The sequence below is a fragment of the Ascochyta rabiei genome, chromosome 4, assembly GCF_004011695.2.
Source record: "Ascochyta rabiei chromosome 4, complete sequence".
NCBI classification, from domain to species: Eukaryota; Fungi; Ascomycota; class Dothideomycetes; order Pleosporales; family Didymellaceae; genus Ascochyta; species Ascochyta rabiei.
Window position 1 is genome coordinate 1844420 of NC_082408.1, and position 26831 is coordinate 1871250.

Sequence of the window (26831 nt, forward strand, 5' to 3'; positions counted from 1 at the left end):
TGGATGTCATGACGGTGATGCGAGTACGTTCCTCTCGGATTACAATGATTTGTACGACAAGACCCCATCTTTCCCCAAAACGTCCAAATACTTCTTTGTGCCTATCGCGCATTACAAACAGCAGCCTGCTGCACTAAGCGCCGACTCCTGATTACCCAACTTACAACTCCGTCGAACGGTATAAATACAGAGTAGTTGTCGTGCCTGCTTGGACTCTTGCTGCCGCCTCAAAGCGGCTCGGCGTTTGCTTGCCGGCTGATGTGAATGTACACGATCCCTTCTATTTCTCCATCCAATCGTCTCAGTGTGCTAGATGCTCGTTGGTGTCCTCCTCTAGCGGACCTTCTTGGGCTCCACATCAGGCTCGTATTTGCGGTCGTCTTCGCCTTCGACTTCCTCCACCATCCGATCGACGGCCTTGGCCTGCTTCGCCCACTCGCTCTGGCACATCTTCAGCTCCTTCTGGAACAGCTCGTCGTTGGGCTTTCTGTAGCTGCCACCCATGCGGTCCCACAGCGTCGTGAACTGCCCGTAGTTGTAGTTGAAGTACAGGTGATGCATGGTGTGGCAGGCCGCGCCGTTGATGATGGGTGAGTTGTGCGCGTACTCTCCGTCGTGGATGAGGACTGTCCATATGTTCACGAAGATGAAGAGAGCGACGTAGGCGAACTTCTGGAGCGGGAAAATGAAGGGGAAGATGTGATAGGGCAGGCCCTGGGCGTAGCCGTCCAGGGGGTGGAAAGCGTGCGAGGCGAAGGGCGTGGGCATGATCCATTTGTGGTGGGGCTTGTGCAGCGTCTTGTAGATGCTCTTATGGTGCAGACCGCGGTGGATCCAGTAGATGCAGAAGTCGGTGAAGCAGACAAACAGCGGGAACTGCAGCCAGTTGTACCAGGCTCCAGGCCCCTCCTCTGTGGCGTCGTAGAGCTTCGAGTAGCCACGGACTTCAGCCAAGAACCACGGCGCGGTAAAGATGGCCATGATGGGAAAGGCAATGTTGGCTTGTTTCATCTCAAGACGAATCTGGTTTTTGAGGTATCGTGGGTGGGCGAACGTCGCCTTGTCGAAGACGAAGAAATAGGAAGCGGACGCAAAGACATAGTAGACAAGGACACCGAACAGCCTGTGTTTTGTGTTGGGCGTGTGTGTAGTGCGGCTGGGGAAGTGACATACCATGTAATCAGGTACAAGGTCAACAATTGTCTGCGCCAATCATCACGCGGCCATGCACTCCCGTATGCAGCTGGCGAGGGCTGGATTGAAAAGTACTTGGTCGCAGGTTCGTACTGCCATGTTGCCACCGGCAGGGCGAAGCTGGTGGGCTCCTCTTTCAGGCTCGAAAAGGTGGCATTGGCGGCGAGAAATGATGTTGCAGCGGGGAGCAGCTTGGCGTAGGCGTGGTCAAAGATGAAGGTGTCTGCGAGCTCGAGCACGATATCCATGTTGGTTGTGGCCGCGGTAGTCAGGTACGAGGGCGATGTGATTCGTGGTGTTTTGACGAGGCGCAAGACCGGGCAAGGGCAGCAACGTCGCTGCGGGCTGAGATGCAACGACGGCGGATGCAGCAATTGGCGCCGAGGAACAGCGGATTCGGAGGCAGATGAGGAGGCCACGCGCTCTCTTTCAAGTCGCTGGCCCCCATCGGCCGATAGCCATTGCGCAACCAACGCGCTGATGCCGTGTCCCTGGGACTCTGGGACTGGAGACGGGAGATTGGAGATTGGAGATCAACAGGGGTCCAGCCCAATCGCCGCCCTCCAGCCCAGCCCCGGGCACGCGGAAACGGTGCACCCGTTGGCCCGCCAGTGGGCCGACAGGGGAGCTGCCCGTCTTGAACCTCATCACTCGTGCCAGCCTCGCCCGGTCATCGCCTGTTCCGCAGACGTGCATCACTCCACAACATCAGCACTGACCCGCTTCATCCAGACTCCCTTCTGTCGCCCTCGGCCCGCTGGGCTGTTCTCACTCTTCCGCTCTTGCATCCATGGAACTCGAGAAGTCTTGCAAGTCAGGGCTCGACTGTCCCCTGAGCACAGACATGGATGTGCTCAGATCCCTTCTGCACCATGCAACATTGTCTTGTAGAAGCATCAGACCCAACGTCGAGAGTATGCGTGATACCACGGTGGACGATGGAGTCTGCTTGCAGCTTGGATGGTTGTCGTTTGAGCCAAGTCACTGGATGGGAGGAGGTTTGTATTTTCAAGTGAGCCACTGCGGCAACTGGCTGTCGACTCAGCACAGCCCAGCACAGCACGGCTTGCACGTTGAAACGAGAGGCATGCGAATGATCTCAATCATCTCAGAGTAGTGTAGAATTCGATAATCGCTCCTCCATACTGCTACCCGAGCATCTGCAATGAATATCATGGCTCCATGAACTCCACCATGCAGCACGTCACCCCCAAGCAATCTACCACCCTACTTGGCGGCAAACCTCGACCTGGCCCTCAACCTCTCGCCATGGAAATACAACACATACACACCCGCACTGCAACCCACCGTCAGCCCAGCCAGCAGCGTAACCCCCCTATCGACGCCCAAGTTGTGAAACATAGGCGTGCTGAAATGAATACTACCCGCAGCCAACGCACTCCTCAAGAAATCATTCCCTGCGAACAAACTAGCCGCGTACTGCGGATACGACAGCGGGAGGTAGAGAAACACGCACTGGATGATGAGGAAGATGCCGATGGTGGTGATACCGATACCGATACACGACACGACCCAATGAACATCCGCCCGGCTCGTCCACGCAAACACCAGCAGGCCGACCGGGACGAAGAACGTGACGAACAGCGCAGGTCGCAGCCGGCGCTCTGGGGCGCCGAGGCCGTGCAGCACGATCGAAGGGTTGACGCGGCTGTAGATGTACCACCAGTACCAGGCCACGGACAGCGTGACGGCCACGGTCACGCTCAGGAACGTCAGCCCTGTCTCGCCTAGATTGAACCCGTACTGCAGCGTGTACACCAGCGGGAAGGCTTCGAAGAAGGAGTAGAAGATGCCGTATACGATGGCTGTGTACACGGCGGTGAAGGCGATGCTGGGGTCCAGCAGCATGAGTTCAAACGGCCGCCAGAGGGCTTCGGTGGCGATGGCGCGCGGCGTGAGCGAGGCTTGGTCGATTTCGCTCTGCGACTTGAGTGCCGGGTTGCCTGTGAGTTTGCGCAGGCGCTGGGCGCGGCGGAGCAGGATGTTGGCTGACGAGGTTTCGGGGAGGAGGAAGAAGAGCGAGAGGAAGATGGGACCGTTCATCCATAGCATCTCCCACAGGCTCCAGCGCCAGTTCTTGGCGGCTACGCTGAAGCCCGATATGATGGGGCCGAGCGCTGGTCCGCAGGTTGCTGCGAAAGCCCACAGCGAGAGCACGTAGGGTAGCTGCAGGAGCGAGTAGATGTCCTGCAGCGTGGCGCCTCCGGTGGCTAGACATGGGCTTCCGAAGAAACCCTGCAGGAACCTGAGGACGACCAGGCCGGCCAAGTTATCGACCAGTGCGGTGGGGACGAGGAGAATGACGAAGATGGCGTACGAGATGATGTACGGCGGGTTGCGTCCGATGATTGGGATCTCGCTCAGAGGCGAGAAGAGAAGAGGACCGATGCCGTAGGCCAACACGTACATGGACAGGCCGAGCGATGCAGCTCCCATCTCGACACCGAAGCGCTCCACGACGCCGGGGATGCTGGGTGAGTAGATTGCTGAGCCCATGTAGACGCCCATTGTGTACATGAGGATTTGGACAAGGATCACAAGCTTCTTTCCGAACAGCCAATTCTGCGGGTTCTCGGGATCGTCCGTTGTGTACCAGTCGACTAGAATTATGCCGTCTTCCCTCCTCTCTAGTGCGATTGGTCTGCTGGGCCCACGTTCAACTGACGCGAGTGAGAATTGCTGCTCAAGGTCGGCACGGGAGATCGACCTGGACAGTGCTGTCCGTGTGCCGACACGAGAGATTTGTGTGCGTGCTGTGTGCTCTGTGCGGATCGTCTGGAGCTTCTCCAGGTTTGGGCTGTTCTCATCCTCGCTTTGTGTGTCGAGCTTCTCAAGCACAGAATCCGGGTCAGGATAGACGGCCTCTTCCACTGCTGGGCCTTGTGAGTTAGTAGCAGATGCGGAGCTCGTCTCGCTGTCGAGTCGCGTTACATCTGAACCTGCATGGTGGGTGTATGCGGCGGGTATTTGAAAGTCTGATCGCTCTTCTGGGTATGGGAAGACACGGTTGTTGGTGATGTACCGGACTATCTGCCCAAAGGGAGCATCTCGGATGAGAGCAGACATGTCGGTGGGTGGCTAACTATCGTGGCGTTTGATTTGTTCTCGGGGCGCTGATTGATTACAAGTGGTTGACTGCAAGATGGGTAAATGCAGACTTGGTCTGAGTGAGTATGATAGAGTTGATCTGAGTAAGGTAGAGTTGATGATGAGCCATTTTTCGAGGAAGTCAAACTGTATTTATCCTCACTCCAAGCTCCTCATCCAGTAGATTACTGACCACAGCTCTGCGGAGAAATGCAAAACCCCATCATATTCTCACCGACCTGCAGCTTCATCCGTCAGCAAGCATCTCACCAAGCCAGCACGGAGTTACGAAGAAGGTGCAGACTCATGATATGTGGCTGAAATGGGCGAACGTCATTCGCTCACTGTGTTTCGAATCGTAGAAGTGGATCCAGTCAGCCGTTGAGCACGCAAGCTGTTGGAAGCAAAAAGAACGAGTGCTTGTCCGCTTGCTCAGTCAGCTCCTTGAGTAATCCTCATGGTTCGCTTCGGTGGCCAATCGCAGGTGGTGAGAGCCAGCCATCTTGGGCATTGCCATTGCTCCGGATGCAGCTTGGTCGCTGCATTGCTCTTAAATCCACATCAAAACTCCGCGCTACGTCATCACGTTTGCTTAATCACGAAAGCTCCACGTTTGGTGTTGCTTTTCGTCCGTGAACATGTCTAGGAGCCACTGCGAGTCAGTCCGGCCATGATAACGATGAGATGATGTGTAATGTATTCTCTAGGTTCGAACATGCTCATCTACACGTGCTGATGCATTGGGCCATACACAGTAGCTGCTGTGGCAGGCACAGCTTTCCACCCTGCTGCTTAAGCAAACAAACTCCGGCTATGAATCTCAAGAACAGCATCGTAGTGTACACATGCATCCACCTAACCCAACAGACCAAAGTCAATGCATCGTGTCCCAAGGTATAAATGTGAAGTAGAAAAATTGGTATTGGTACAGTGCGGCTCTGAAGGTTACAGCGCTCAAACTTCTCCATCAGCAACCGCGAGACGCTGTTTCGCAGTTTTCGCTTTCTTGCTGAGGCCCTTCTTCTTTTTGCCGCCTTCAGGCGCTTCAGCGTTGGGAATAGGTGTTGCTGCACCGCTGGGCTTTTCACTTTGGTCGAAGTGTCCCTCGCCTTTGATTTCGTTAGCAAATAAAAACCGTGCAGTAGCTTGCTTTCTTACCTTCGTGGTACATATCGTCCAAGTTGGCCTCAACTCGTTTCTTTGATTTGCGCTTTTTGCCTGGTGGCGCGTTTTTTTCTTGCTCAGCGAGCTCAGCCTCCTTCTTCTCAATCTCGGCCGCCTGCTCGTCGTCCACAAGCCACATGGCCATGTCTTTGGTGCGGTTCTCCCTGGACCGAGTGTTGAAGTCGACTGCGCCGCCGGCGCCTCCGGAAATGACGACGCGCTGTACTTCTTCTTTCTGCAGCGCACGCTTGCGAATACGTTCTTCAATCGTACCGCGCGTGATGAGACGGTAGACAGTGACTTGTCTGGTCTGACCGAGACGATGAGCACGATCCATAGCTTGCGAATCGATGGTGGGGTTCCAATCAGAATCGTAGAAGATGACGGTGTCGGCAGACGTCAAGTTGATACCGAGACCACCAGCACGGGTGGATAATAAGAAGACGAAGATCGATCTGTCGCTCTGGAAGTCGGCAACAGTGTCTCGACGGTCTTCGAGCTTGGTGGAACCGTCGAGGCGAACGAATTTGTAGTTACGGTAGGTGAGGTATTCCTCCATAAGGTCGATCATCCTGGTCATTTGGAAGTAGAGCAGGACACGGTGGTCGTTTGCCTTCAGCTCCTTCAGCAGTGCATCTAGTTGAGCGAGCTTGCCGGAATCCGTAACAAAACGCGACATTGACGGAGCCTCGATATGTGTGTATCGTGACCTCTCGTTGGTGGGAGGTGGCAGTCTGTCCCGAACCGTCAGAGCTGTGCTGTCTGCCTTGGACTCCAGAATTGCTTGTTCAGCCGTGCTCGAGATGCCGTACAGAGTGGATCGTATCGACTGGTTGAAGAATGTATTCTGCTTCTCAGCGATGACGCCCTGACTGGCGCAGTACAGCTCGACTGGTGGCGCGGAGGCGGCTGGCTTGGCACATCGTTCAATAATATTAAGCCCCGTCTCTTCGAATGCGGGCCGAGCCACGTTGAGAAGGGTGTGCATGTAGCCCTCGGTGGTAAGCTCAGCTAGAGGCTTCCTGTCCTGTCGATCAATGATGTTCAGCATGGAGTGCTTCGGAGTCCATCCTCCGTCATCATCATCGTATAGGATGCTGAATCGAGCAGCCTTGTTTGGCTTATTCCCAAGCTCAACAGCTCGATGGAATAGGTCGCTCTTTGCAATCTTCGAGGCTTCGCTCACCGATACATCGGAGAATCGAAGCCAGGAGTGCGCACCGGCCTTTTGAGCCGACTTTTCGAGGTTGTCTGGAGTCCAGATGTTCAGCTGATTGTATAACCAGTGAGCGTTGAAGCCAGTCTTGGGATTCTCTGAGCCAGGGATGTCGAGCCTTCCACCATTGCGGCACACCAATCGCGGCAGAGGATACTCGATCATGCTACGTGTTGAGTAGGCGACTCGCACATTCTGACCCTCGCGCAAGAAAGATCCGGTCTCAGCGAAGGCGGCAAAGGAGAATGGTGACCACGTGTCGGCGCGCTCGAACAGATCAGGGTGATTGCAGACCTTTCTGAACTGCATGACGAGGTTCATCAACGTCGCGCTGTCTTGGTCATCGCCAACAGCCTTCTCGATAAGATCCATGATGCTGATCTTGTTCCGCAGATTGGTGTAGTAAGCGCGCTGGCGGTAGGTAAGGTCGCAGAATACATCCAGCTCGATCTTGTCTCCCAGCTCCTTCTGCACATGCTTCTTGACACGTCTCAACATGAAGGGCTTGAGGATCATGTGCAGACGCCTTAGCTGGTCTTCATTCAGCTTGGTGTTGCTCTGGGCGTGACTCTCGATGTCTTTTGAAAACCAATCGCTGAACTCGTCGTGAGAGTCGAACAAACTCGGCATGATGAAATGGAGCAGAGCCCACAGCTCTTGCATGTTGTTCTGAATGGGTGTTCCGGTCAACAACAGTCGGTTGCGCGAATGGAAGGCAAGCAAACTTTTCCATCGAGAACTCTGGGAGGACTTGATAGCCTGAGCTTCGTCGAGGATCATGTACTGCCAACGCATCTTCTGGAAGTACTGTGCGTCTTGCACGACCAACTGGTAGGACGTCACGACGACGTGGAACGGCGCGTTCCGATCGTACGTGATGTGCTTGCGATCCCAGAACTTGCGCAGTACCTTCCGGTCTTTTGCTGAACCCCAATATGGCAGTACATTGAGATCTGGAACGAAGCGGGTGATTTCTTGCTGCCAGTTGTGCAACGTGGAGGCCGGAGCGATAACGAGGAACGGCCCCCAGATGTTGTAGCGTTCCGCGAGATAGGCCATGACGGAGATGGACTGCACTGTTTTCCCCAGACCCATCTCATCAGCCAGGATGCCGTTGATGCCCTGCTCATACAGATTGACCAGCCAGTTGAGACCCTTGAGTTGGTATTCTTTGAGCGTGCAGTCGAGTAAGCCGGGTTGTGGTATCCAGTCTTCCCTGTTCTGCAAACCCGAAGGATTTTGGAAGTTGAGCTCGCCATCGTCCTCGCCGTCGCCGCCCTTGTTAAAAGCTCTGGCCTTGTCCTGTGCCTGTTGAATGGCGTGTTGAGCGTTGGCCATGGCAGCAGCGTTGAGGGCGCTCTCATCCTCATTGTCGAAGTCGAGGTCTTCAAAATTGGTGACCTTGGCTCCTCCCTCTGCGGACATGTTGGGTATGTCGAGACCGCTTCCGTGTTCCTCGGCGGGTGCGCTGGCAGCAGTCTCTGCATCGTCGGTCGACCTCTCAATCTCCGCCGTGCGGGCTTTCTTGCCAATGAAATGGGAGTAGAGCTCGGTCTGCGAGATGAGGAAGTTGAGTTTGCGCTTTTGTCGGTTCGCTTCACGGTCCGCTTCGGCCTTCTTTGCGTTCTCAAGCTCCTGGCGTTCGGCGTTCTTTCGAGATTCACGCTCGTCACGTTCGTTTCTCTTCCAGAATGCCAGCATCTCTCGCATACCACGCTTGGCTCTCGCCTGCATATCTTTTGTGTTCTTGTTGGTGCGCATCTGCCATCTGCGAGCCTCCTTGGACGCCAGCTGTGCGGTCTTGCGGAGGTTGGACTGCTTGGTCGACAGCGAGTTCTCTTTGATGCGAACCACCTTGGGCACATCTTTGCGGGCAATGTCCTTGATGATTTGGTTGTAGATGTTGCGGTATGCGGGGGAATCGTACGACGTAAGAACGACCGGTCCCAGATCCTCAGTTTGACTGCGACTCTGGAGCATGCCAAGACGTGCTTCTTCGCGGGGTGCAATGCTAGGGAGGTCGTCGCCACGGTCGATAGCAGCTTGACCAGCCGCAGCAGCGTCTTTCTCTGCCTGCTTCTGTTCCTTGCTCTTCTTGAGACGCCCTGTGCTGCGGCCACCTTTGCGCTTTCCACCAGCGAGGTCATCAGATGCCTGGAAAGAACTCATCGTCCCGCCGTCCATGTTCGGCCCGTTGGGAGTGACATCGCGAATGTCCTTGATCGGCGCGTTTCCTTGGAGGAGTTGCGAAGTGTTCTTAGCCTTGCGCTCGGCTTTCTGGGCGGCCAGGAGGTGTCTCTCCTTCTCTTCTTCGTTGTCGGCCTGGCCAGCTTTGGCCAGTGCCTCTGCGCGCTTGGCCTCCTCGTTTTGGATGGTCTTCTCGCGCCGTCTTTTGCGTTGCATGTCCTTCTTGCGCTCCTTCTCCTCGGCGATCTCTTGGCTCTGGACTTGCTGCCACGCATCAGCCTCGTGCTCCATGTTGTACGATTGCTTGGCGTAGTCGCGATGTGCGCCGAGCGTGTCGGTGAGTCTCCTCAAGTGGGCGTCTCGTCGGCGCTTGCGCTTGCTGTCCTCGGCGGCGGCGACCTCCAGCGCACGCTTCTTGCTGTTCTGGGCGTACTCGTCGCGCTCACGCGGCACGCCGGCAGCATCGAGATCGTTCATCTGTGTCGTCTCGATGTGAGCGAGAGCAGCCTGCACCTCGGCCTCGTCGGGGAGGGGCAGCTCGCGGGCGGCATATTGCTGCGGTGGTGGTGCACTGTCGACCGGGGGCATAGCTTCGTATGCGCGGTAGCCGTTTGTGTGGGGCAGGTCGGCGGGTGCTGGGGAGGGCTGTGCCTCCTGTTTGACAAACAGCGGCAGGTTCGAGGCAAAGGGCGGGGGTTGCACAGGCTTCGAGGGTTCGGTGTCGGCGCCCGAAGACATGATGCTGGAGAGAGACATGGGGTCGGCGCGTGGTGGCGGCGGTGGTGGTGCCTGCGGAGGGTCAGTGACGCGACAGGGCGCGCAGTCGACGCGAGCTGGACTCACCTCTTCCTTGATCGACGGTCTCCTGGAGTAGGGCTGTGGGGGAGGGGCCGGTTGGACAGCACCGCGGGTCATGGGCTGGTAGAGGGTCGGCGAGACGGGCGAGCGGGACAGGGCGTCCATGGCGGGTGGGTAGGGGCGCTGCGAGGGCGAGTGGTGGGTGTAGGGGACGACGGGCGAGTGATGGGGCCGCTCGTAGGGGCTGTGTGCTGGGTAGGCGTGGGGGTCTGGGTCTCGGTTTCGGTCTCGGGTCTGCTGGCGGCGGTGGTTAGCTGGGCACGGCTCGCAATGTCACGGTGCAGCGCAGTGGGCGGCGTGATGGAGTACGCACGGGTGGAGGATGCTGAGCTGGGTGGGTGGGCGCCGCGTCTCGTGCTAGGGGCCCATTGTCCTGCGTTGGATCGTAGTACGTGTTGCGGTCGCGCGAATAGAGGGCGGCGCCAATGGACGGCAGCTCGGTGGATGCCGGGGTCGAGGCAGGCGAGTGGTGGTGATGCGGATGGGGACGAGGATGGGCGTGCTGGTGCTGGTGAGGGTGTTGGTGCTGGTGCTGGTGAGGGTGTTGGTGCTGGTGCTGGTGAGGGTGTTGGTGCTGGTGCTGGTGAGGGTGTTGGTGCTGGTGAGGGTGTTGGTGCTGGTGAGGGTGCTGGTGCTGGTGAGGGTCCTGGTGTGGGTGCTGATGCTGGTGAGGGTCCTGGTGTGGGTGCTGATGCGGATGCGGATGCGGATGCGGATGTGGATGTGGATGTGGATGCGGATGCGGATGGGGATGGGGGTGGTGGCTGGCGTGCTGAGGCGGCAAGGGCACGGCGCTGGGGGAGTGGTGGTGTGGTCGGCTTGGGCTAAAAGCAGCTGGTGTTTGCGTCGGCGACGGGGCCTGGTGGTAAGCTGGCTCCCCTTGGGGCCCTGACGTGGTTCTTTCGCGCGGGTATGCGTCCATGGTCGCGGCAACATCAACAGCAACAGCAGCAGCAGCGGCAGCAGCAACAGCAGCTCTGCTCAACCATCGGCCGACAGCAACAGACGCACGGCTTGGCGGCGAAGTGCGCACGGCGGCCGCTTGTCACGGGCGCGGCGACGTCGTCTGCTCTGCTCTGCTCTGCTCTGCCCTGCTGAGGCGCGGCGTCTGGTTGCGCGCAGGCTCCTCCCGTGGGCGGTGGTGGTGCTGCGGCAGAGGCTGGTGCTGGGGGCGGCGAGCGGCGACAGAGGCAGCGGACGGCGGCAATGCGGTGGAGGATGGGGCTCGGTCCTGCGACCTTTGATCTTGGATCTTGGATCTTGGATCTTGGATCACACGGAGCCCTCTGGCAGTCAGCTTAGCTCCTCGTCAACCAAGCCTGAGCCTGAGCCCGCGCCCGCTGCCCTGGCCCTGGCCCTGGCCCTCTTGCGTGAAGATACACGCCCGTCGCTGCACGAAGAGCCAATAGACCCAGTGCACATGGGCCGAGCAGTGCAGCCGCCTGCAGCGGTGAATTCACGTCCATCTGCTTCGCCGCTTGCCTCTCTCCCCCACCGCCTCGCTGCACCTGCTGTCGCTGCCTCCCCTCCGCCCGCACGCCCCGTCCGCTGGCTGCTCTTCTCCGCGGTTGCGCATCGCGACAGCTTCGGCGCGTCTACCGTGTAGCGGCAGGACTGCCACTGCCCCATCCATGTCCACGCGCAAAACCATGGCCCATCCATCACACGTGACGTCGTGAACTGCTCGTCCTGCGCATCCACCGGCGCCCACCTGTCTGCGGCGGCGAGACGAGAGCATGGGGTCGACGAGCGTTGCTACCTCGCCGCTCATTGGACGCGCCTGTCGTGGAAGGCGCGACCCGCAAGACTCGCGCACAGAAAGCACGCTAGTCCTGCGGACCCACTCAAAAGTAATCGCTTGGCATCAAATCTCGAACGCTGGCAAAAGTGGCGGCCCGGACCAGCACCGCAGCAACAGCATCACCAACCTGATACCGCAATGGCCGCCGTTTACAAGCAGCTGTCGGGAAACGACCGTGACGAGGAGAAGCCCACGGCCGAGAAGAGGAACAGGCAGCGCGTGCTGATCCTGGTACGTCTTGTGCCTCAGACCCAGCGCGCAAAGCTAATTCTGAACAGAGCTCCCGAGGTGTCACTTTCCGCCATCGCCATCTGCTGCAGGATCTGTACTCCTTGATGTAGGTCGACCTCGTCAAAAACGAAGAAGAATTCATGTTCATGCAATCCAGGCCCCATAGCCGGAAAGAGGCAAAGTTCGACTCCAAGACCAAGCTTTACCAACTGAACGAGATGGCGGGTAAGAACCGCCGTTTCCACGTGGCCCACGTTTCTGTCCACCAGAGACCTGGTCACGCAATCAATTTCCTACATGGCTGACTCATGGCAGAGCTCTACAACTGCAACAACATCCTCTTCTTCGAGGCAAGGAAAGGAAAGGACCTCTACTGCTGGATGAGCAAGCCACCCAACGGACCCACTGTCAAGATGCACCTCCAGAACTTGCACACCATGGAGGAACTCAACTTCATCGGCAACTGCCTCAAGGGATCCAGGCCCATTCTCTCGTTCGACGCCGCGTTTGACAAGCAAGCCCACCTCCGTGTCATCAAGGAACTTTTCACCCAGGTTTTTGGTGTCCCCAAGAACTCCCGCAAGACCAAACCGTTCGTAGACCACGTGATGGGCTTCACGGTGGCAGACGGCAAGATCTGGATCCGCGTGTACCAAATCAACGAGTCCGAGACAGGCAAGAAGAAGCCAGTCAACGGAGACGACATGGATGTCGACGAGCTGGTGTCCAAGAAGAAGGGCAAGAGCTCCGACTTTGACGTCAGCCTGGTCGAGATCGGCCCCCGCTTCGTCCTTACCCCCATCGTCATCCAGGAGTCGAGTTTCGGAGGACCCATCATCTACGAGAACAAGGAGTTTGTGTCGCCCAACCAGATTCGTTCCGATCTTCTCAAGGCAAAGGCCGGCCGATTCAACACGCGCACAGAGGCCCAGAGGGACACCAGGAACAGGCGTGCTGACCTCGGCCTCACGTCGCACGGAGGCCTCAAGAAGGCAAAGGACCCGCTCAGCGACCAGGTTCTTTTTGCGTAGTGTTTCCCTCATGGTCTGGCAAAAGCATGGCGTTTTCGGGTTTCCTCCTCTTCTACTGGCGCAGGTTGTACGGTCACCAAGCTGGGCGGGTGCGCATAGATGTTGCTGTACACCATTATACCCAGAAGATATCTCACGCATGGGCTGCACCCTGTTGCGCAGCCATGCTTGCTTCCAACGCTTTGGCGTACTCTTCGCTCACGCCTGTGACATGCACTTGCCTTACCCCACACAGCGCCCTGAACGGATCCAACACGGTCTGCGTCTGTTTGTAGTGACTCTCATCCTGCACCCTGTGCACCCTGCCACTCGGAAATCGGTGTCTGCTGATATCGCCGTCGATCAAATGCACCTCGAGTCTCCTCACCTCCCTCACCACAACCATCAAATCCACGAGCTCCCTCACTTTCGCCCGTATCCCCACAGGCAGTCCCCTCCCTCCGACATTGTACTTGATCATGCCCGTGTAGTCATCCACGCTCTCCACATTCACCACATAATCCCTGACGCGCAGCAGATTCCGCTGGCTGAAATGCGCCAGCCAGTCCAGCTGCCTGCTGGGCGTCAACCCACTCTCGGTGCGCCAGCGGTAGCGAAACGCAAGCCTGTCGAACGTGACATCGACCACGAACGTGTTCTCGCCATACAGCATGTCGGCGGCCTCTTCGTGCATCTGCCGGTTCACGGCTAGCAGGGCGGTGCAGCCGCGCCGCCACACGATCTCGTTGCCCGTCTCGCGGTCCGACTTGGGCGCCGTCTTCTGCATCTTCCACGACCCGTTGGGAGAGGCAGCTTGGCGCACAAAGGTCAGGTTGTACTCGGCGCGTGGGGTCGGGTCGGCGGGCCGCTGGTATCGCACTGCGAGGTGGAGCGTGTGGGGGAGGAGGGACAGGTAGATTTGGCGGCGGAGCTCGATGGGGAGGCGGAGGAGGGGCGAGAGTTCCCTGTTGGCGGCTTTTGGAGCGTACATTGGCGTGCTCTGCAGTCTCCAGCTCCATGCAGCTTGTTGTGTGTGAATTGTGCGTAGACGGCTGCTTGCCCATCTGCTCTCTCTTTCGCACTGACGACATCGGACCTGGGCCGCGCCGATTCCTGGGGTCGCTAGCGCTGTTTACCACCATCCCCATCCATACACGGACGCAACCATGACTCTCCTTCCACACACGATGTCGTTCCTCACAGCAGGCAGCTCACCAGAGCTCGCAACAGGGCCCAGCATGTTCTTCCAAAATGTCACGTTTTCTACCTACAGCCCCAACGGAGGGGTCTCTGTCTCGTGAACAGCACGAGCTTCCCAGGGGCGAAGCGGACCACAGCTTCGAACCGACCACGGTACACCACTACCTAAGTGAAGAAACGCAGAGGGTGCAAGGAAGAGAAGCATACTTCGGCCCAGCTTCGGAGTTCAGAGTGGACGTTCGACTGGCTGGCACTCGCATCACCGCAGACCATCTCAAGGCGGACCTCTACCATCCACAGCCAACATGCTGTTCGAAGACCTCGCTACCGAGCTGGTGATCCAGATCATGTTCTCCTGCAGCTCTATCAACGACGTCCTCGCGCTGTCAACAACATGTCGTCGCTTCCGCAACATCTCGCTTTGCTCCCAACGGCTCGCCATTCTCGAGCACGCAGCGGAAGCCCAATATGGCCCTCTGTTGGACCTCACGCAGCTCCTCACCCACAACTCGAGTCAGCCGGCGCACGTTATCCGCACCGTTCCCTTCTCCCTCGCCTTGCTCAAGCAGATGGTGCATGCTGGCCGCGTTGCCACCAAATGGTGCGACATCTACCCGTTCAAGAAATGGAAGCACAACTACGAGCACCGGCGTCTCCTCACCAGCGAAGAACGCTATCGTCTGCGGCGAGCCATCTACCGCACCTGGCTCTACTCGCGCGCCTTCCACAACGCCCTCCACCCCCGTGAATCCCGCGTCACACGCCCCGTGATTCAAAAGCGCGCCGCTCTCCTGCACAACTGGTCGACGCTCGAGATCAGCGAAATCGCAGACACGGCCGCCGTAATGCGCCAAGTGGTCCAGAACAACATTTGCCCCAGCAACGGCACCATAGCGCGCAAGTTCAACAAGCGCCACCCCAACAACGACCACTCCCTCCTCTTCAACATTCACCTCAACTACCCGCCTCCCGCACCCAGCCACGCAGCATACAACCCCTTCAACAACCAAACCCCGTCCACAAACCTCTGGAGCCGCTTCAACAGCACTCCGACATACACATCGCGCTACGCCTCGCCCGCGAGCAAGTTCGCCCTGCACCCCGGCCACGAAGTCGGCGCAGAGGGCTGGGGCGACGATATAAGCCACTACTACGTCATCGAAGACTACATGAAGCTTGATCCAGAGCAGGTCCTGTGGCTCAAGGAAAACGCGCCGCTCAAGGGCATGGTCGAGGGCTATGTGAGGCTGCTGGGCGGGTGGTTCGAGAACAATGGCGCTACGCTGGGGCAGACGATGGATTGGGTCTTGGACGAGCGGGGGGAGAGCGTGTGCGAGTTTTCCGACGCGGTCGCCGAGGGGAGGTTGGGTGTTGCGGTTATGCGGGAGTGAAGGGCGTGCAGCGTAATTGGCGTTTGTGATTCTATACTGCCTCACGACTCACCACGCTCTTGGCTGTCAGTGTGCGTACACTGACATGACTCCGCTCTCCCTAGTCAACACACATACCTACCTACAATACAATACATACATACAATCCACTCCCATCTATCCTCCCCTCACACATCTACCGTTTACTCCGCCCCTCCCTCTCCACCCTCCCGCGTTCCTTTGGCCAGCACAGCAGCCTTCGGCGCCCTCCTCAAGCGCCTCCTCTTCTGCTTTCCCAACCTCTTCCGCGCTCCCCAGCCCCATCCCCGTCCTTGCGCACACCGACCTGTGCCATCGTCCGGATCGCTGGCTTTTGCTGGGTGCGCGGCTGAGGTTGAGGTTGGGGTTGTGGTGATGATCCTGGTCGGGTTCCTGAACGCTATTCCACCCGAGTCGGTGGGGAGGACCGGACGGACAAAGGAGAGGGAGCGGAGTAGAGGTAGGACAGCGTCCGCAGCGCCCGTACCTTGCGCTGGCTGCGCGCGAGGTCGGGGTGGTGATTTCGCGAGTCCTTGCGGAGTTTTTCTCGCGACAGTCGGCATGTCTGCCCTGTGCTCGGGTCTTCTTGGTCCAGGGCGTTGCTGACGCTGGCTCGAGCTTGGGCCGCGACTGGTTCGACGTCGGGTAGTGGTGTGGCTGCGCGCTCTGTGGTGGTATTTTGTTCTCCTCGGTTGACTGTGTGCATAGTTGCCTTGACAGCCATGCCGCCCGCAGGCCCCTCGATCCAAACGTCCCATGCGTTCCCTGCGCCTGCTCTTGTCTTCCTCTTGACGCAAATGCGCATTTCTTCGTCACAGTACAGTGGCGCCAGATTGCGATATGAGATTGATTCCACGGTTTCAGTCTTTGCATCAACCTGCGACTGAAGATGCTTGGTCAACGTCTGAAGCATCAGCGTCAGAGTGAGTGGGCCGTGTACAAGGAGGTTGCGGTGGCCTTCGATCTTTCGGGCGTATGTAGGATCGAGATGTATCAGGTGAGCGTTGAATGTAAGGGCGGAGTAGCGGAAGAGAAGAGAGCGCGTAGGTGTCAAGGTGTGGGTGAAGTCAGGATTGGTGGGTGCTGGAGCGTGTCAGCAGCAGATCAATGGCAGGCAAAATACACATACACTTCAGATACCTCGTGGTATGGGTCTGATCGGCCGTGAGCTCGATATCTGTCTTTGCTTTCAAGAATACCAAGTTGCGCTCCTCCTTCATCAGTGCGTCACCCCATTCCACGCCACTATGCACCTGCTGCACCAGGTTCGTCTTTGCGTCCAGCTCCGCCGATGGGCTTCTCGCGCGGTCTGCAAGTCGGTTGAACAAAGCAAAACGTCTCTCGATGGTCACGAATATGTTAGTCGTATCGTTCTCCCCCTGTAGCCGAACGTCTTTGATGCGCTCTACGCATGCCACTTTGGAACGAAATCCCAACGTATCCGTGCCCGCGCTCACACTTGGGTTGACCTGGACAGCCCCACCTGCCCACATACGTCGCACCCATGGCTCGCCTGGACTGTGTAGAGGATCGGTGCCATCAGGCAGGAGCTTTGCCGACGGCACTTGAAGGTTGAACCGTGTCAAGAGGTGGGCCACTGGAGACCTTGTATGTGCAACACTTTCTCCCTTATGAATCCTCGGTACAAACCCTCCCAGTGTCGTGCATAGCTGCATGTGGTGGATATAGTCGAGATCCTCGTGTTGACATATAGGGCTGCGACTCAGCAAGCCGGCGCGCAACTGCTGGAACCATTCAGGATCGTTTGTCGCCTGGGAGCTGTAGTAGCGGGCGCCTCGCTGCCGCCATACCGTGCGGCGCGTGGACGTGCTGGCTATCCGCTGAGACATCGCCCGCGGAGTGACATTGAGTGAGAAGCTTCGGCTTGCTGGAGATAAACCAGTCCAGAGCTTCTTGCGCTCACGCCACGCTAGTCCCGATTGATGACGCACGCCGCGGAGGTGCTGTTCCCCTCCGCACACTTTTGTTGCACCACACACTACATGGTTGTGCTGATACAAGCCTGCGAACCGCACAACGCAGATCGGCTGTCGTTTGTAGTGTAGTGTTGCGCCATGTGGCGGTGAGCTGGCTTCAGGTCTTGGCAAGTGCCTTCCAGCGTCTCCTCGTTTGAGCCTCCTCTGGCCTTCAAGACCACTACATCAAATTCACTGAGCTAGCATCCTTCATTCAAGAATGCACAATATGTGTTGGTATCTTAAACAGAGCGTTTCCGAGCCTTCACGCTGCGCTTGACCGGACCTTCGGCACAACAAGCCACAACCAGCATCAGGTCCTGAGTTGAGCAATCTACATTGGAAAGCCTATGATCAGTTCTACATTGCCAGTTACTAGACAACTGTTTCTGGCACGTGTCAACTGCTCACACATGGCGGGCGAAATGGAACTCCTCGACTGTCCACTCTGCGACTTCACTGTGCTGCCGACCGATGACTATGTTCTTCAGTTACACTTCGAGCAGGTGCATACGGAGGGCAGTCCCTTCATAATAAATGATGAAACAGAGCCACTACCTCCTTCGGTTGGATCCTCCTCCAAAAGCAAGCACGTGCAAGCCACGACTTCCTCAGATGAAGAGGAAACCACAGTCGCGTGTCCTGAGCCTGACTGCGGCGAGCTGGTCTTGCTCGACGACTTCAACGATCACCTGGATCTTCACGCGGCAGAAACATTATCATTCGACGAGACCACCGGAAAGTATCACTCTTATCATTCAGTCAACGACATGCATAAACCACCCGCTACACAACTTTCTCATAGGCGCTCGTCAAAAGCCGCCGCATCGGACTACCTATACGACACCGAGTCCTTAGACGGCTCAAGAAAAAGCGATAACCATGGCAAGATCAGGAAGAAGCATCGCGACAGGAGGAACACAGACAGCAGCGAGAAGAGCACGTTAGCCAGGAGTATCATAAGCTTCAATCCATTTACAAAGTCGGAAAAGCCAGCGAAACCACCGAATAAGAGTGCACGTCTTGGTGTAAGTTCGCCTTCTGAACTACACAGGCCTCCTGCTAATTATTCAAGAAATCAGAACTTGGGCCCCACGCCTGGGAGGACCGAATGCCTAAGTGGCTTCATGAACAACTTGCCGCTGGCCCAAAGATCACTGTCGTCAACCGTATCGGTCGGGACGGTCGTCTCATCAAGCAGGAGCGAGTGCAGAATGAAACTCCTGGCGTGATTACCATCCTGGCGCAACTGTCGGCCTTGGATCGCACCGTCAAACAAGCATACTACTGTCATCCGTCCACAGTACACGTTGGCAAGACGCCAAAAGAGGGTAGCTTCTGCGGTTACAGGAATATTCAAATGCTCATCTCTTACATTCAGGGCACCAAAGCTCAGGGACACGAAGAGTTCCCCGGTCGCCTGCCTGGGATCCTTAAGTTACAGGAATTGATCGAGAGAGCGTGGGACATGGACATCAATCCCATCGGCAGAATTCAAACAGGTGGTATACAGGATACCAGGAAATACATCGGTACCCCAGAAGTCCGTTGAAACATCACCTGACATCGTACACTATACTGACATACACTCAGGCACAAGCCCTGTTCCTCAGCACCGAGATCAACTGTGCCGTTGAGATGTTCAGCGATCAAGATACGCCACACGGCAAGGTACAAGCCCACGATTCACTCCTTCTCGCAGTCGAACGCTACTTTACCCAGGCCGCCGTCAGCGATGGTTCCAATGTTCACAAGACTCTCCTGCCTCCTATCTATCTTCAGCGGCCCGGCCACTCGCTTACTATTGTCGGGTTTGAACGTCGCAGTGAGAGCTATTGCAACCTCGTGGTTCTCGATCCCGTTTATGCTACTAGCCCAGCCATGCATAAGTTGATTGGCCGGAAGAACATCAAGAGCTCGAGACCGGAAGTCATGCACGCGTATCGAAGAGGCCCTGCGCATCTTAAGAAATTTGCCGCCTTCGAGATTCTGAGGCTAGTGTCACCACGTCTCTCTCCTCATCTGAAGCTGACTGAAACAGACTCACTGCAACACCGCCTCTATTCCCCGCTTGGGATGTATGAGCTACCTACCAGCCCCTACCCGCATTACTTTCATGTCTTGCGCACAGACACCCAGTCGTCATATATTTCCTCCACCACTGTTTTCAGCCTGTACTGGTTCTCGCTAAACCTTTTTTTAGGTGCTTCGCCAGTTCCCTGATTGCAGCTTTGTGTACGCTTTCTTTCGTGCACGTACACTTGGCTACGACGTCTATCCGGAAGATCACTTCCTCCGTAATTTTCCTTGGCAACAGTATGGCGGACTCTGGATGATCAATGAAGCTCGCTTTGCCAGAGCAGAGCCGATCAATGCACTCACTGCCCAAGCTCTGCGGCGTATCACTGGTGTGGGTGCATCACCTCATCCTAGTGATAGCGGTAGCCCGACCAGTTACTTCACCAACAGCTCGTTTGGCCATCAGCCTGTTACACCAGCAGACCCACAAAATGATGATTGGAGCCAACGTCCAGCAATCGCGGCGTTCGATGGTTCTGTGAGTGGCCTGTTTTCCGGACTCGACTACGGCAATAACCAAACCGTGTTCAACACGGGTGGTCTGAGCTCTTCTCTCTCACAACCGGGAATACTCCGACCTAATTTGACTCTGTTGACGGATGTGGGACGAAGGTATCCAGGCTTTCCGAGTCCACTTTCCCCAACATTGAGTGCGAAGGAGCTGTATCCCACGCCCACGTGGGATGCAGGAAATGCTGCAACGGCTCATGCTCAGAGTCCTGCAATCTGTCCTACCAGCCCCGTGAGTATCGATGGTTCCAGCATGTGTGGACCTTCGACCCGCTGGATCTCCCACAGTCATGAGCACTTTGCCGAACAGATAGGTTTGATCGACAGTGTCCTTGCTCGAAGCAGCAGTAGGTGCCGAACGCGGGTACCTTCGCGTGCTTCTTCAATATCATCTCTCAGTCCTGCGGGTCCCGCTAGTCCGCAACGAGCATTGTCGCCTCGTGCAGGTATGCTCAGAAACCTGGCTACCAAGCAGGCTCTCCGTGGCATGCACAACACTGCTCTCTCTCCTGGTACTAGACGGCAGTCCTCATTTGACGCCATCAACATGCGTCGTGACAGTGTACACAGCCACAACGGCACCCCTTCTACGCTCTGTTCGCAGTCAGTACGCTCTTTGTCTCCACGACCCATGTGTGGTCAAACTGCGCCCCCAATACTTCCATCCATCCAAATCGCCAACGGTACGGAGTTCGAAACGGGGTCACCTATCTCCCCCACTGGAACCATGCTCTCGTATACGTCCAACCGCGCCGTTGATTCTGGGCTGCTGGCCCTTCCAGCTCTCAGCGAACCTCAGGTTGCTGAGTACCGTTTCTGGGTTCCTTGCGGACGCCGGGTTTGTGGATTCGGTTGCGGAGGTGCACATGAGGGCGAGAGTGCAGCAGCGAAGAAGCTGTTCAGGGAGGAAGAGAGTGTCTTGGAACATCCGATGGCGGCAAACGAAGGGCATGGTCATGGTGGCGATGAAGACAGTTTCGAGGAGAGACATGCAGCAAGCTTCCGAAAAAATGAAAAGTACGATAAGGGGGCAACGGAGACAACAGAGGCAACGGCTCTTGAGAAACGCAAGCGGGCTGAGGAATGGAAGAGATTCCTGAGCTGGAGAGAACGGGATGTCAGTGTGGCTAGAGTCTGAGAGGCTCACAATGGGCAGAACGTTTTGGTCAGACGGAGTTGTTCACGACTTTACGACATTGATGATCATTGCTGATACGGAAAAGCGAGGACTTCCAGTCACTTGGCATTAATTTGCTACTTTCTTTTTGGTATACAGACATTCGTTTACTCCACTCGTCAGGTCAGTTTGAAGTTAAGAAGGGTATCGATTGCTGTGACGCCTGACCATGCAAGGTTTCCGTACTGTTATGCTACAAGTCAAAGAAGTGATTCAATCTAATCGCTGTCATCATCACTGCCGTACCCAGCCAGCAGAGGGCCTGACGGTGCTGGTCGCTTGTTTGACGCAGTCGCTGTGTATCCCTTCAGGGCCGCAAGTGTTGAGCCGGACAGTATCCCGTTCCCTCCAGCTTGTGTGATCTGCTGTGGCGCCATAAGCGCGCCATATTCTGTGTCTTCGTCTTGCCCGCCCGCCTCGATCATCTTCCTGTTCTCCAGCCCGCCCGACTCAATCTCGCGTGCTTGTTCCCAGTCGCCCTTTTCCTTGGCGTACCACACGTCGTCTGGTGCCTCGTAGCCTTGTAACCCGAAGCTGCCCTCGACTTTCCGCCGCTTCTTCTGCTCTGGATCCCGGCCCTCTATCTCGGCAACGTAGGCTGCGGGCAGCGCCTTGCGGATGGCTTCGGCGGCCTGCTCTTCAATTCTGTGGGCCTCTCTCTTGGCAGCGGCCGGGTTGGGGTCGACGGTGGCCCAGCGGACGTTTAGGATTTCGCCGTGGTCGAGGCTCTGGTGCGCCATTGCTTCCTTTGCAAACTGCGAGTTGGCCTCGTTCATGTACGTGACGAAAGCGACGCCGCGCGCTGTCAGCACGCGCGTGCGCTCCACCTGGCCCCATTCCTGCATGTGGCGCGCGACAATCTCCTCGATGTCGTCGGTGACGTGGATTCGTCCAATGTACAGCGTGCGGTTCTGCCGCTGGAAACTTCCCACGCCGCCCATGTCGTCCCGGTAGTCTGAGTGCTTGTCGCGCCCGAAACAGTCGATGTTGCTCGGGAACATGTCGGTGACGGTCGGCAGGCGGTGCAGGTATTCGCAGTCGACGCCCTTGGGGCAGATGCCCCGCGCGAAGAAGAGGCAGAAGTAGGCTCCTGGTGTTTTGTCGGCTTTTGTGTAACCGCTGTCTTTGGCAATGTTGCAGCGCCCCTGTGCAGCGGTCTTGGAGAGGTATTTGTCTTCGCGGTCGCCGCCGGACCATTTGTTGTACCAGATGTTGAAGATTGTGCCGGTGGGCGGCGGCGCGTCTGTTTTGAATGTTGCTGCGTCGACCTGGGGGCGTGCAGGGCGGCGCTTGCGGCGAATTATCTTCTTGACTTTCTTGCCTTCGGCATTGGTGGTGATGATGATTTGTTCGGTCGTCATAGGCGCGAGTTCGGTGGAGGTCGATGTCGAGGGTTCGAGGGAGGGTTCGTTGTTTGTGGGCGCTGGCGCTGTCTGCGCGGGCGGTGATTGTACTTCGGCCATGGTGTGTTTTGTTGTGCGTGGGGTTGCGACTGAGCAAGATGAGGTTGGTGATGGTGCCTGCGCACAAGTTCAACTTCTTAGCGCGAACCGCCGTGCAGGGGATTGATCATTGCGGCACTATGCACGTGACTTGTCACATCCTCCGATCTTGCAACTGTGATGCCTGTCCGTCCGAGCGATCAAGAGTAGGCCCAATTTCGCAGACCAAGAGGATGATGCCTGTTCCTTGGGGTCGAGGTGCTGCAAACCACGGCAAATGTTTGCGCTTTGCAGCAAATGACGGCGCCATGCGCCTCTTGCGCTCCCAAACTCCATGCATTTACCAGGTTATTGTTCTGCAGGCATGCATTCGCTTCTTGTCAAAGTGTGTCAGCGTTGGATGGGATATATAGATTCAATCCCCAGCTCAGCCATGTACATCTTCTCGACCGCTACTCTTGTTTCACGTGGTCGCGATCGCCGTGCCTCCGTTTCCAAGCAATCGCACGGTTAATGGACCGATCAAATACACTCCAGTACACAACAACGTCGCCTATGATGGCAATGACAACCAAAGCGATCCTCAGCCTGGCGGAAACCCTGTTGATACTAGCCGCACAAGTCTAGACATCAGCCACAGAGATGTCAACAGCACAGACAAGAGGAGGGCAGTCAGCCAGCGTGTTCTTGGAGCCAGCCAAATCCCAAACGAGAAGGCATCAGCAAGTCAGGATACGCTGGCAACCACAGGCTGGTTGTGCTACTCTTGCTGTGGACTCTCTTGCTCTTGAGAGGCCAAACCTCTCCTCGCCTTCTTCACGGGACAAATTCCACGTGGTCAAAGACGGGCACTGTATACTGCTCGAATCCTGTGGCTCCTATGGACATCCTCGAGTCTGGATACTAGTTTTTGCCCATACTAACTGTATTTGGAGCAAGCCCTACTGTGTCAGCAGACGTCAAAACGAACCTGTTGATTTGTGAAGCCGTCCGAAGGTGCCAAGACTTGACATGATCGATATCGAGCAAGACGCCTTGAATAAACCTGGTGCTGAACGAGCATGAATAGACACAGCAACTATTTTAGATAGATTCTATCCCTCATAGACTTGCATAAGCATCCAGGAATCATTCCCCGATAGGGGGGCTGCTTCCCAAATCAAAACTAACTACACGTTTCTAAATTAATCGGAGGCACATCCAAGGAAGCCCTGGACTATCTGCAGGCTTCGAATCTCACAATGTATCCGACCTTTGTGCAGATTCCAACGACTAGCTACACAACGAAAGCCCCTTGGGTACGCTTCAGACTGCTGTCGTATATAGTTTTGAACTTAAACGATCTCTGAACCAAACTAGTACTTTCTTCCTCGAGCAGGACAAATTTCAACTGATTCCGGCAGCGCTCGAAGGCGCGGAACGCAGTCGACTGCTAAAGAAGATCAAGTTCCAGGGCCGATGTGAGTCCCGACAATGAGGTCAGATATGTCGTGCTCAAGAGCGTGAGTGTTGGTGAACATATCCGTACCGGACGGCTGAAGAAGGATAGACTGTACTGGTAAGTATGTATTTACGATCCTCCCTATGGACGTAGCGCACGAAGCACATGCAACAACACACCATCCGCAGACCACGTGTACTACACGTGGCGCCCACTCTAAACTCGGGGTAGGCGAGCTGTACAACCCCAAGCGCAGCATACACACATAGCACGATCCGATAGGATAGTCACAACCTGCCGACAGAGTGCTATCGCATTACCACCTCGACGAATCGCAAAACATGTTTCTTATCAAGTGCGACAGCCAAGCGTTACTCAGCTTTCCACTCAAGACTAGTTCTATATACTCTCTAGCATATCATCTCGAGGTCATCCTGGTGTCGATCGCTTGACCACGACACACTGACATGGGACCCAACTTCACAGCTTGCGGCGTCCGCTACATGTCTGACCCCGCTCTAATCTCGCAGTACAATTATAGTGGCCATGTTCGCCTCATTCCCGCGAACCAGAGCACGCAAATCACTTATGAAGGCTGCATAGCCTTGTGTGGACACGGTAATGAATACTATACATGGCCAGTCATCTCTGCAACGTTGACGACATGGGTTCTTCCAATATTGGGCACGCTACTCCAGGCGCCGTTCGAAAGTAACGCTTTCTGGAGAACAGTAAAGGCGTGCAACAGGTGGATCGGCAGCCCTATCAGTAGTCTAGCGGCGATATTATGGGACATTAGTATAAGCGGAAAGTGTGCCCTTTTTGGTAGGTGGAAGTCTATCATGTACAGATTCACAGGGGATAATTACTGAGTACAGCAGTGGATCTAGCAGTGCCCTTTGGTGACACACCAGACCAGTACAGCGAGTTTGCGAGCATGCGAGATTCTTTCTATATCCTGATGAACCTTAATCAGTACAAAATGAAGCCAGTCATCTCAATGACGCGCGAAGCTGAAGGGCTGTTACGCATCGCATTGTTCAGCAAAGAGCTCAAGTTGCTCGGGACAAGCAAAACACTGAGTCAAAAGCGACTGAAACTCGCGCAAGACCTACGGAGTAACCGACGAAGGGGCGTCGTACCCATCTTTCTATCTACCCTGTGGTTTGTTCTTGCCTTAGGAATCTCAATTGAAGCAGGTGGGTATTGTGGCCATGCTTGTTATAACCTCGACTGAGAGTATTCCCAGCTTTTGGTGACCTCGGCAGCAACCTTCAAGCACACAACCTCGCAATGGGTCTCTTCGTGTCCTGGCTTCCTATCCTTATCCTTTGCTCAATTCTTGACCGAAATCCAGTCGCATCCGACGATATCCAACGCAAGCTCAATAAGCTGGTCGACTTGGTGTGCAATTCGCTCCTCGACCCTGACACGAGAAGAGAGTACATCGCTTCTGTTGCAGACTTGCATCAGGCGCAACATATGGCGTATTGGGTGGAAAAGATAGCTGCAAAGGCAGAATACATTAGGGGTGATTACTTCCGTGGCTTCGCAGGCCAAGCTCGAACTAGGTTTCACTACGGTGCTGCCTATGCGATCTTGATTGAGATTGAGAAAGCGTATATTGCTGAAAGAGGAAGAAACTGGCTCAGTGATCCAACGGAAGCAAGAGCTGCACTGGTTCTTGGCCAGACTGATCACGGCTTCACTTGGTTGTACGTTTGCTGTGCTTCTGCATGATAACTGAGCTAACAAACTCCCAGTGATGGTCGCCAACTATGGACCGTAATTGCTTCTATTCTCTTTGTTGGTTGTACCAGCGTTGGCGCATTCGTCTTATCTTTCAACACGCCTACGGTCGGCTTAGGCTGTCGCACAGGTGGATATCTCATCTTCTTCATCATTGCATTGATCCTAATGATGGCGGAAATAGTAGTGTGGTGGCTTACATCACCTTTGCGGAAGCAAGACCGATTCCACTCGCACGTTGAGGAATACACTCGTCATGCGAGTTCTCGTAGGATGACAGCATTCGCAATTCTTCCTGGGCTAGGTGCATCTCTGTCAATTTTGGCGCGGATCCTTGATTGTATTGAGAACGTAGTACTCCAAGTGGTCCTGGTGCCACGTCGTCTGCTACCGACTAAGCATAAGCTCGCGCGATTGGAAACAACAGAGACCGCACTTCGGACACATTTCCTGTCTTTACGAAACCTGACCGCCCGTAATTGGCTCCAACGCGCTTTCTTCACGCCGCTAGAATCCACGAACCTGGTGTGGGCGTGCTACCTTCTCGTGGCGCAAACACTTGGTGCGTTTAACAATTGTGCTTGTATGACCTCAAGTTGGGGTGGGTTTGGCGGCTACTTGGATTTTACTCAGACCAATGTGGCTAAGAGTGTGGCGGTGAGGGAATACTGGATCATTGGTACTGTCACAACCTGTGCAGTGATGGGTCTGGGTATGAGTTATATTGTGCTCGAGGTACGTATGTCTATCGTCGATGTCAAGATTGCGCTGACTCTATGAGATAGTGGCTCGTCCAAGCACATCTCAGCACGGAAGACTATGACAATGCCATGAACGGTCTGCGGCGCGTGAGAAAATTCCGGTACGTGACTTTATGGATCAAGTACCCGCTTGACTGGCTTGTCTACATCGTCAGCATCATGCTGAACGCATGTCAAGTGCGGGGACTCAACGATCGTCGCATCGTCATGTGGACGAGAGACTGCACCCTCAAACCGGAGATCGGGCATATGATGGTACGATGTGCGACCGATGCACAACGACTGTCGTTCCATGAGACTAGCGTGTGAGAGTTGACT

At 56.0% G+C, this 26831-nt stretch overlaps 11 protein-coding genes across 11 annotated transcripts, besides 9 other annotated features; 5 read left to right on the forward strand and 6 right to left on the reverse strand.

Moving 5' to 3' along the window:
- Window positions 1–333: 333 nt before the first annotated feature.
- Window positions 334–1442, reverse strand: EKO05_0003036 (Delta(7)-sterol 5(6)-desaturase; the record flags this gene model as incomplete). Its single annotated transcript, XM_038937890.1, has 2 exons — window positions 334–1123; window positions 1174–1442. The coding sequence occupies 2 exons, from the start codon at window positions 1440–1442 to the stop codon at window positions 334–336; spliced, it is 1059 nt and encodes a 352-aa protein (XP_038801600.1).
- Window positions 1443–2421: 979 nt separating this feature from the next.
- Window positions 2422–4281, reverse strand: EKO05_0003037 (uncharacterized protein; the record flags this gene model as incomplete). The annotated part of the gene is made up of 1 exon (XM_038945200.1): window positions 2422–4281. The coding sequence occupies one exon, from the start codon at window positions 4279–4281 to the stop codon at window positions 2422–2424; it is 1860 nt and encodes a 619-aa protein (XP_038801601.1).
- Window positions 2887–2921: a tandem repeat.
- Window positions 4282–5256: 975 nt separating the features above from the next.
- EKO05_0003038 (Putative DNA helicase ino80) lies at window positions 5257–9832 on the reverse strand (the record flags this gene model as incomplete). The annotated part of the gene is made up of 2 exons (XM_059636077.1): window positions 5257–5411; window positions 5461–9832. 2 exons carry the CDS (start codon window positions 9830–9832, stop codon window positions 5257–5259), a joined length of 4527 nt encoding a protein of 1508 aa, XP_059492060.1.
- A 585-nt stretch (window positions 9833–10417) lies between these two features.
- Window positions 10418–10481: a tandem repeat.
- Window positions 10482–10653: 172 nt separating this feature from the next.
- Window positions 10654–10702: a mobile genetic element.
- Window positions 10654–10703: a tandem repeat.
- An 89-nt stretch (window positions 10704–10792) lies between these two features.
- Window positions 10793–10823: a tandem repeat.
- A 146-nt stretch (window positions 10824–10969) lies between these two features.
- Window positions 10970–11001: a tandem repeat.
- Window positions 11002–11045: 44 nt separating this feature from the next.
- Window positions 11046–11092: a tandem repeat.
- A 574-nt stretch (window positions 11093–11666) lies between these two features.
- EKO05_0003039 (Ribosome biogenesis protein brx1) lies at window positions 11667–12790 on the forward strand (the record flags this gene model as incomplete). Its single annotated transcript, XM_038937695.1, has 4 exons — window positions 11667–11759; window positions 11807–11865; window positions 11917–11984; window positions 12075–12790. The coding sequence occupies 4 exons, from the start codon at window positions 11667–11669 to the stop codon at window positions 12788–12790; spliced, it is 936 nt and encodes a 311-aa protein (XP_038801603.1).
- Window positions 12791–12923: 133 nt separating this feature from the next.
- On the reverse strand, window positions 12924–13760 carry EKO05_0003040 (uncharacterized protein; the record flags this gene model as incomplete). The annotated part of the gene is made up of 1 exon (XM_038945201.1): window positions 12924–13760. The coding sequence occupies one exon, from the start codon at window positions 13758–13760 to the stop codon at window positions 12924–12926; it is 837 nt and encodes a 278-aa protein (XP_038801604.1).
- A 514-nt stretch (window positions 13761–14274) lies between these two features.
- On the forward strand, window positions 14275–15360 carry EKO05_0003041 (uncharacterized protein; the record flags this gene model as incomplete). The annotated part of the gene is made up of 1 exon (XM_038945202.1): window positions 14275–15360. The coding sequence occupies one exon, from the start codon at window positions 14275–14277 to the stop codon at window positions 15358–15360; it is 1086 nt and encodes a 361-aa protein (XP_038801605.1).
- Window positions 15361–15467: 107 nt separating this feature from the next.
- Window positions 15468–15504: a tandem repeat.
- A 129-nt stretch (window positions 15505–15633) lies between these two features.
- Window positions 15634–15671: a tandem repeat.
- A 107-nt stretch (window positions 15672–15778) lies between these two features.
- EKO05_0003042 (uncharacterized protein) lies at window positions 15779–17228 on the reverse strand (the record flags this gene model as incomplete). The annotated part of the gene is made up of 2 exons (XM_038938066.1): window positions 15779–16461; window positions 16508–17228. The coding sequence occupies 2 exons, from the start codon at window positions 17226–17228 to the stop codon at window positions 15779–15781; spliced, it is 1404 nt and encodes a 467-aa protein (XP_038801606.1).
- Window positions 17229–17779: 551 nt separating this feature from the next.
- Window positions 17780–19438, forward strand: EKO05_0003043 (uncharacterized protein; the record flags this gene model as incomplete). The annotated part of the gene is made up of 4 exons (XM_059636078.1): window positions 17780–18382; window positions 18430–18897; window positions 18948–19348; window positions 19396–19438. The coding sequence occupies 4 exons, from the start codon at window positions 17780–17782 to the stop codon at window positions 19436–19438; spliced, it is 1515 nt and encodes a 504-aa protein (XP_059492061.1).
- Window positions 19439–19686: 248 nt separating this feature from the next.
- EKO05_0003044 (uncharacterized protein) lies at window positions 19687–21081 on the forward strand (the record flags this gene model as incomplete). The annotated part of the gene is made up of 1 exon (XM_059636079.1): window positions 19687–21081. The coding sequence occupies one exon, from the start codon at window positions 19687–19689 to the stop codon at window positions 21079–21081; it is 1395 nt and encodes a 464-aa protein (XP_059492062.1).
- Window positions 21082–21338: 257 nt separating this feature from the next.
- EKO05_0003045 (Pre-mRNA-splicing factor) lies at window positions 21339–22583 on the reverse strand (the record flags this gene model as incomplete). Its single annotated transcript, XM_038945203.1, has 1 exon — window positions 21339–22583. One exon carries the CDS (start codon window positions 22581–22583, stop codon window positions 21339–21341), a length of 1245 nt encoding a protein of 414 aa, XP_038801608.1.
- A 2402-nt stretch (window positions 22584–24985) lies between these two features.
- Window positions 24986–26822, forward strand: EKO05_0003046 (uncharacterized protein; the record flags this gene model as incomplete). The annotated part of the gene is made up of 4 exons (XM_038938124.2): window positions 24986–25202; window positions 25253–25718; window positions 25767–26487; window positions 26538–26822. The coding sequence occupies 4 exons, from the start codon at window positions 24986–24988 to the stop codon at window positions 26820–26822; spliced, it is 1689 nt and encodes a 562-aa protein (XP_038801609.2).
- Window positions 26823–26831: the final 9 nt, after the last annotated feature.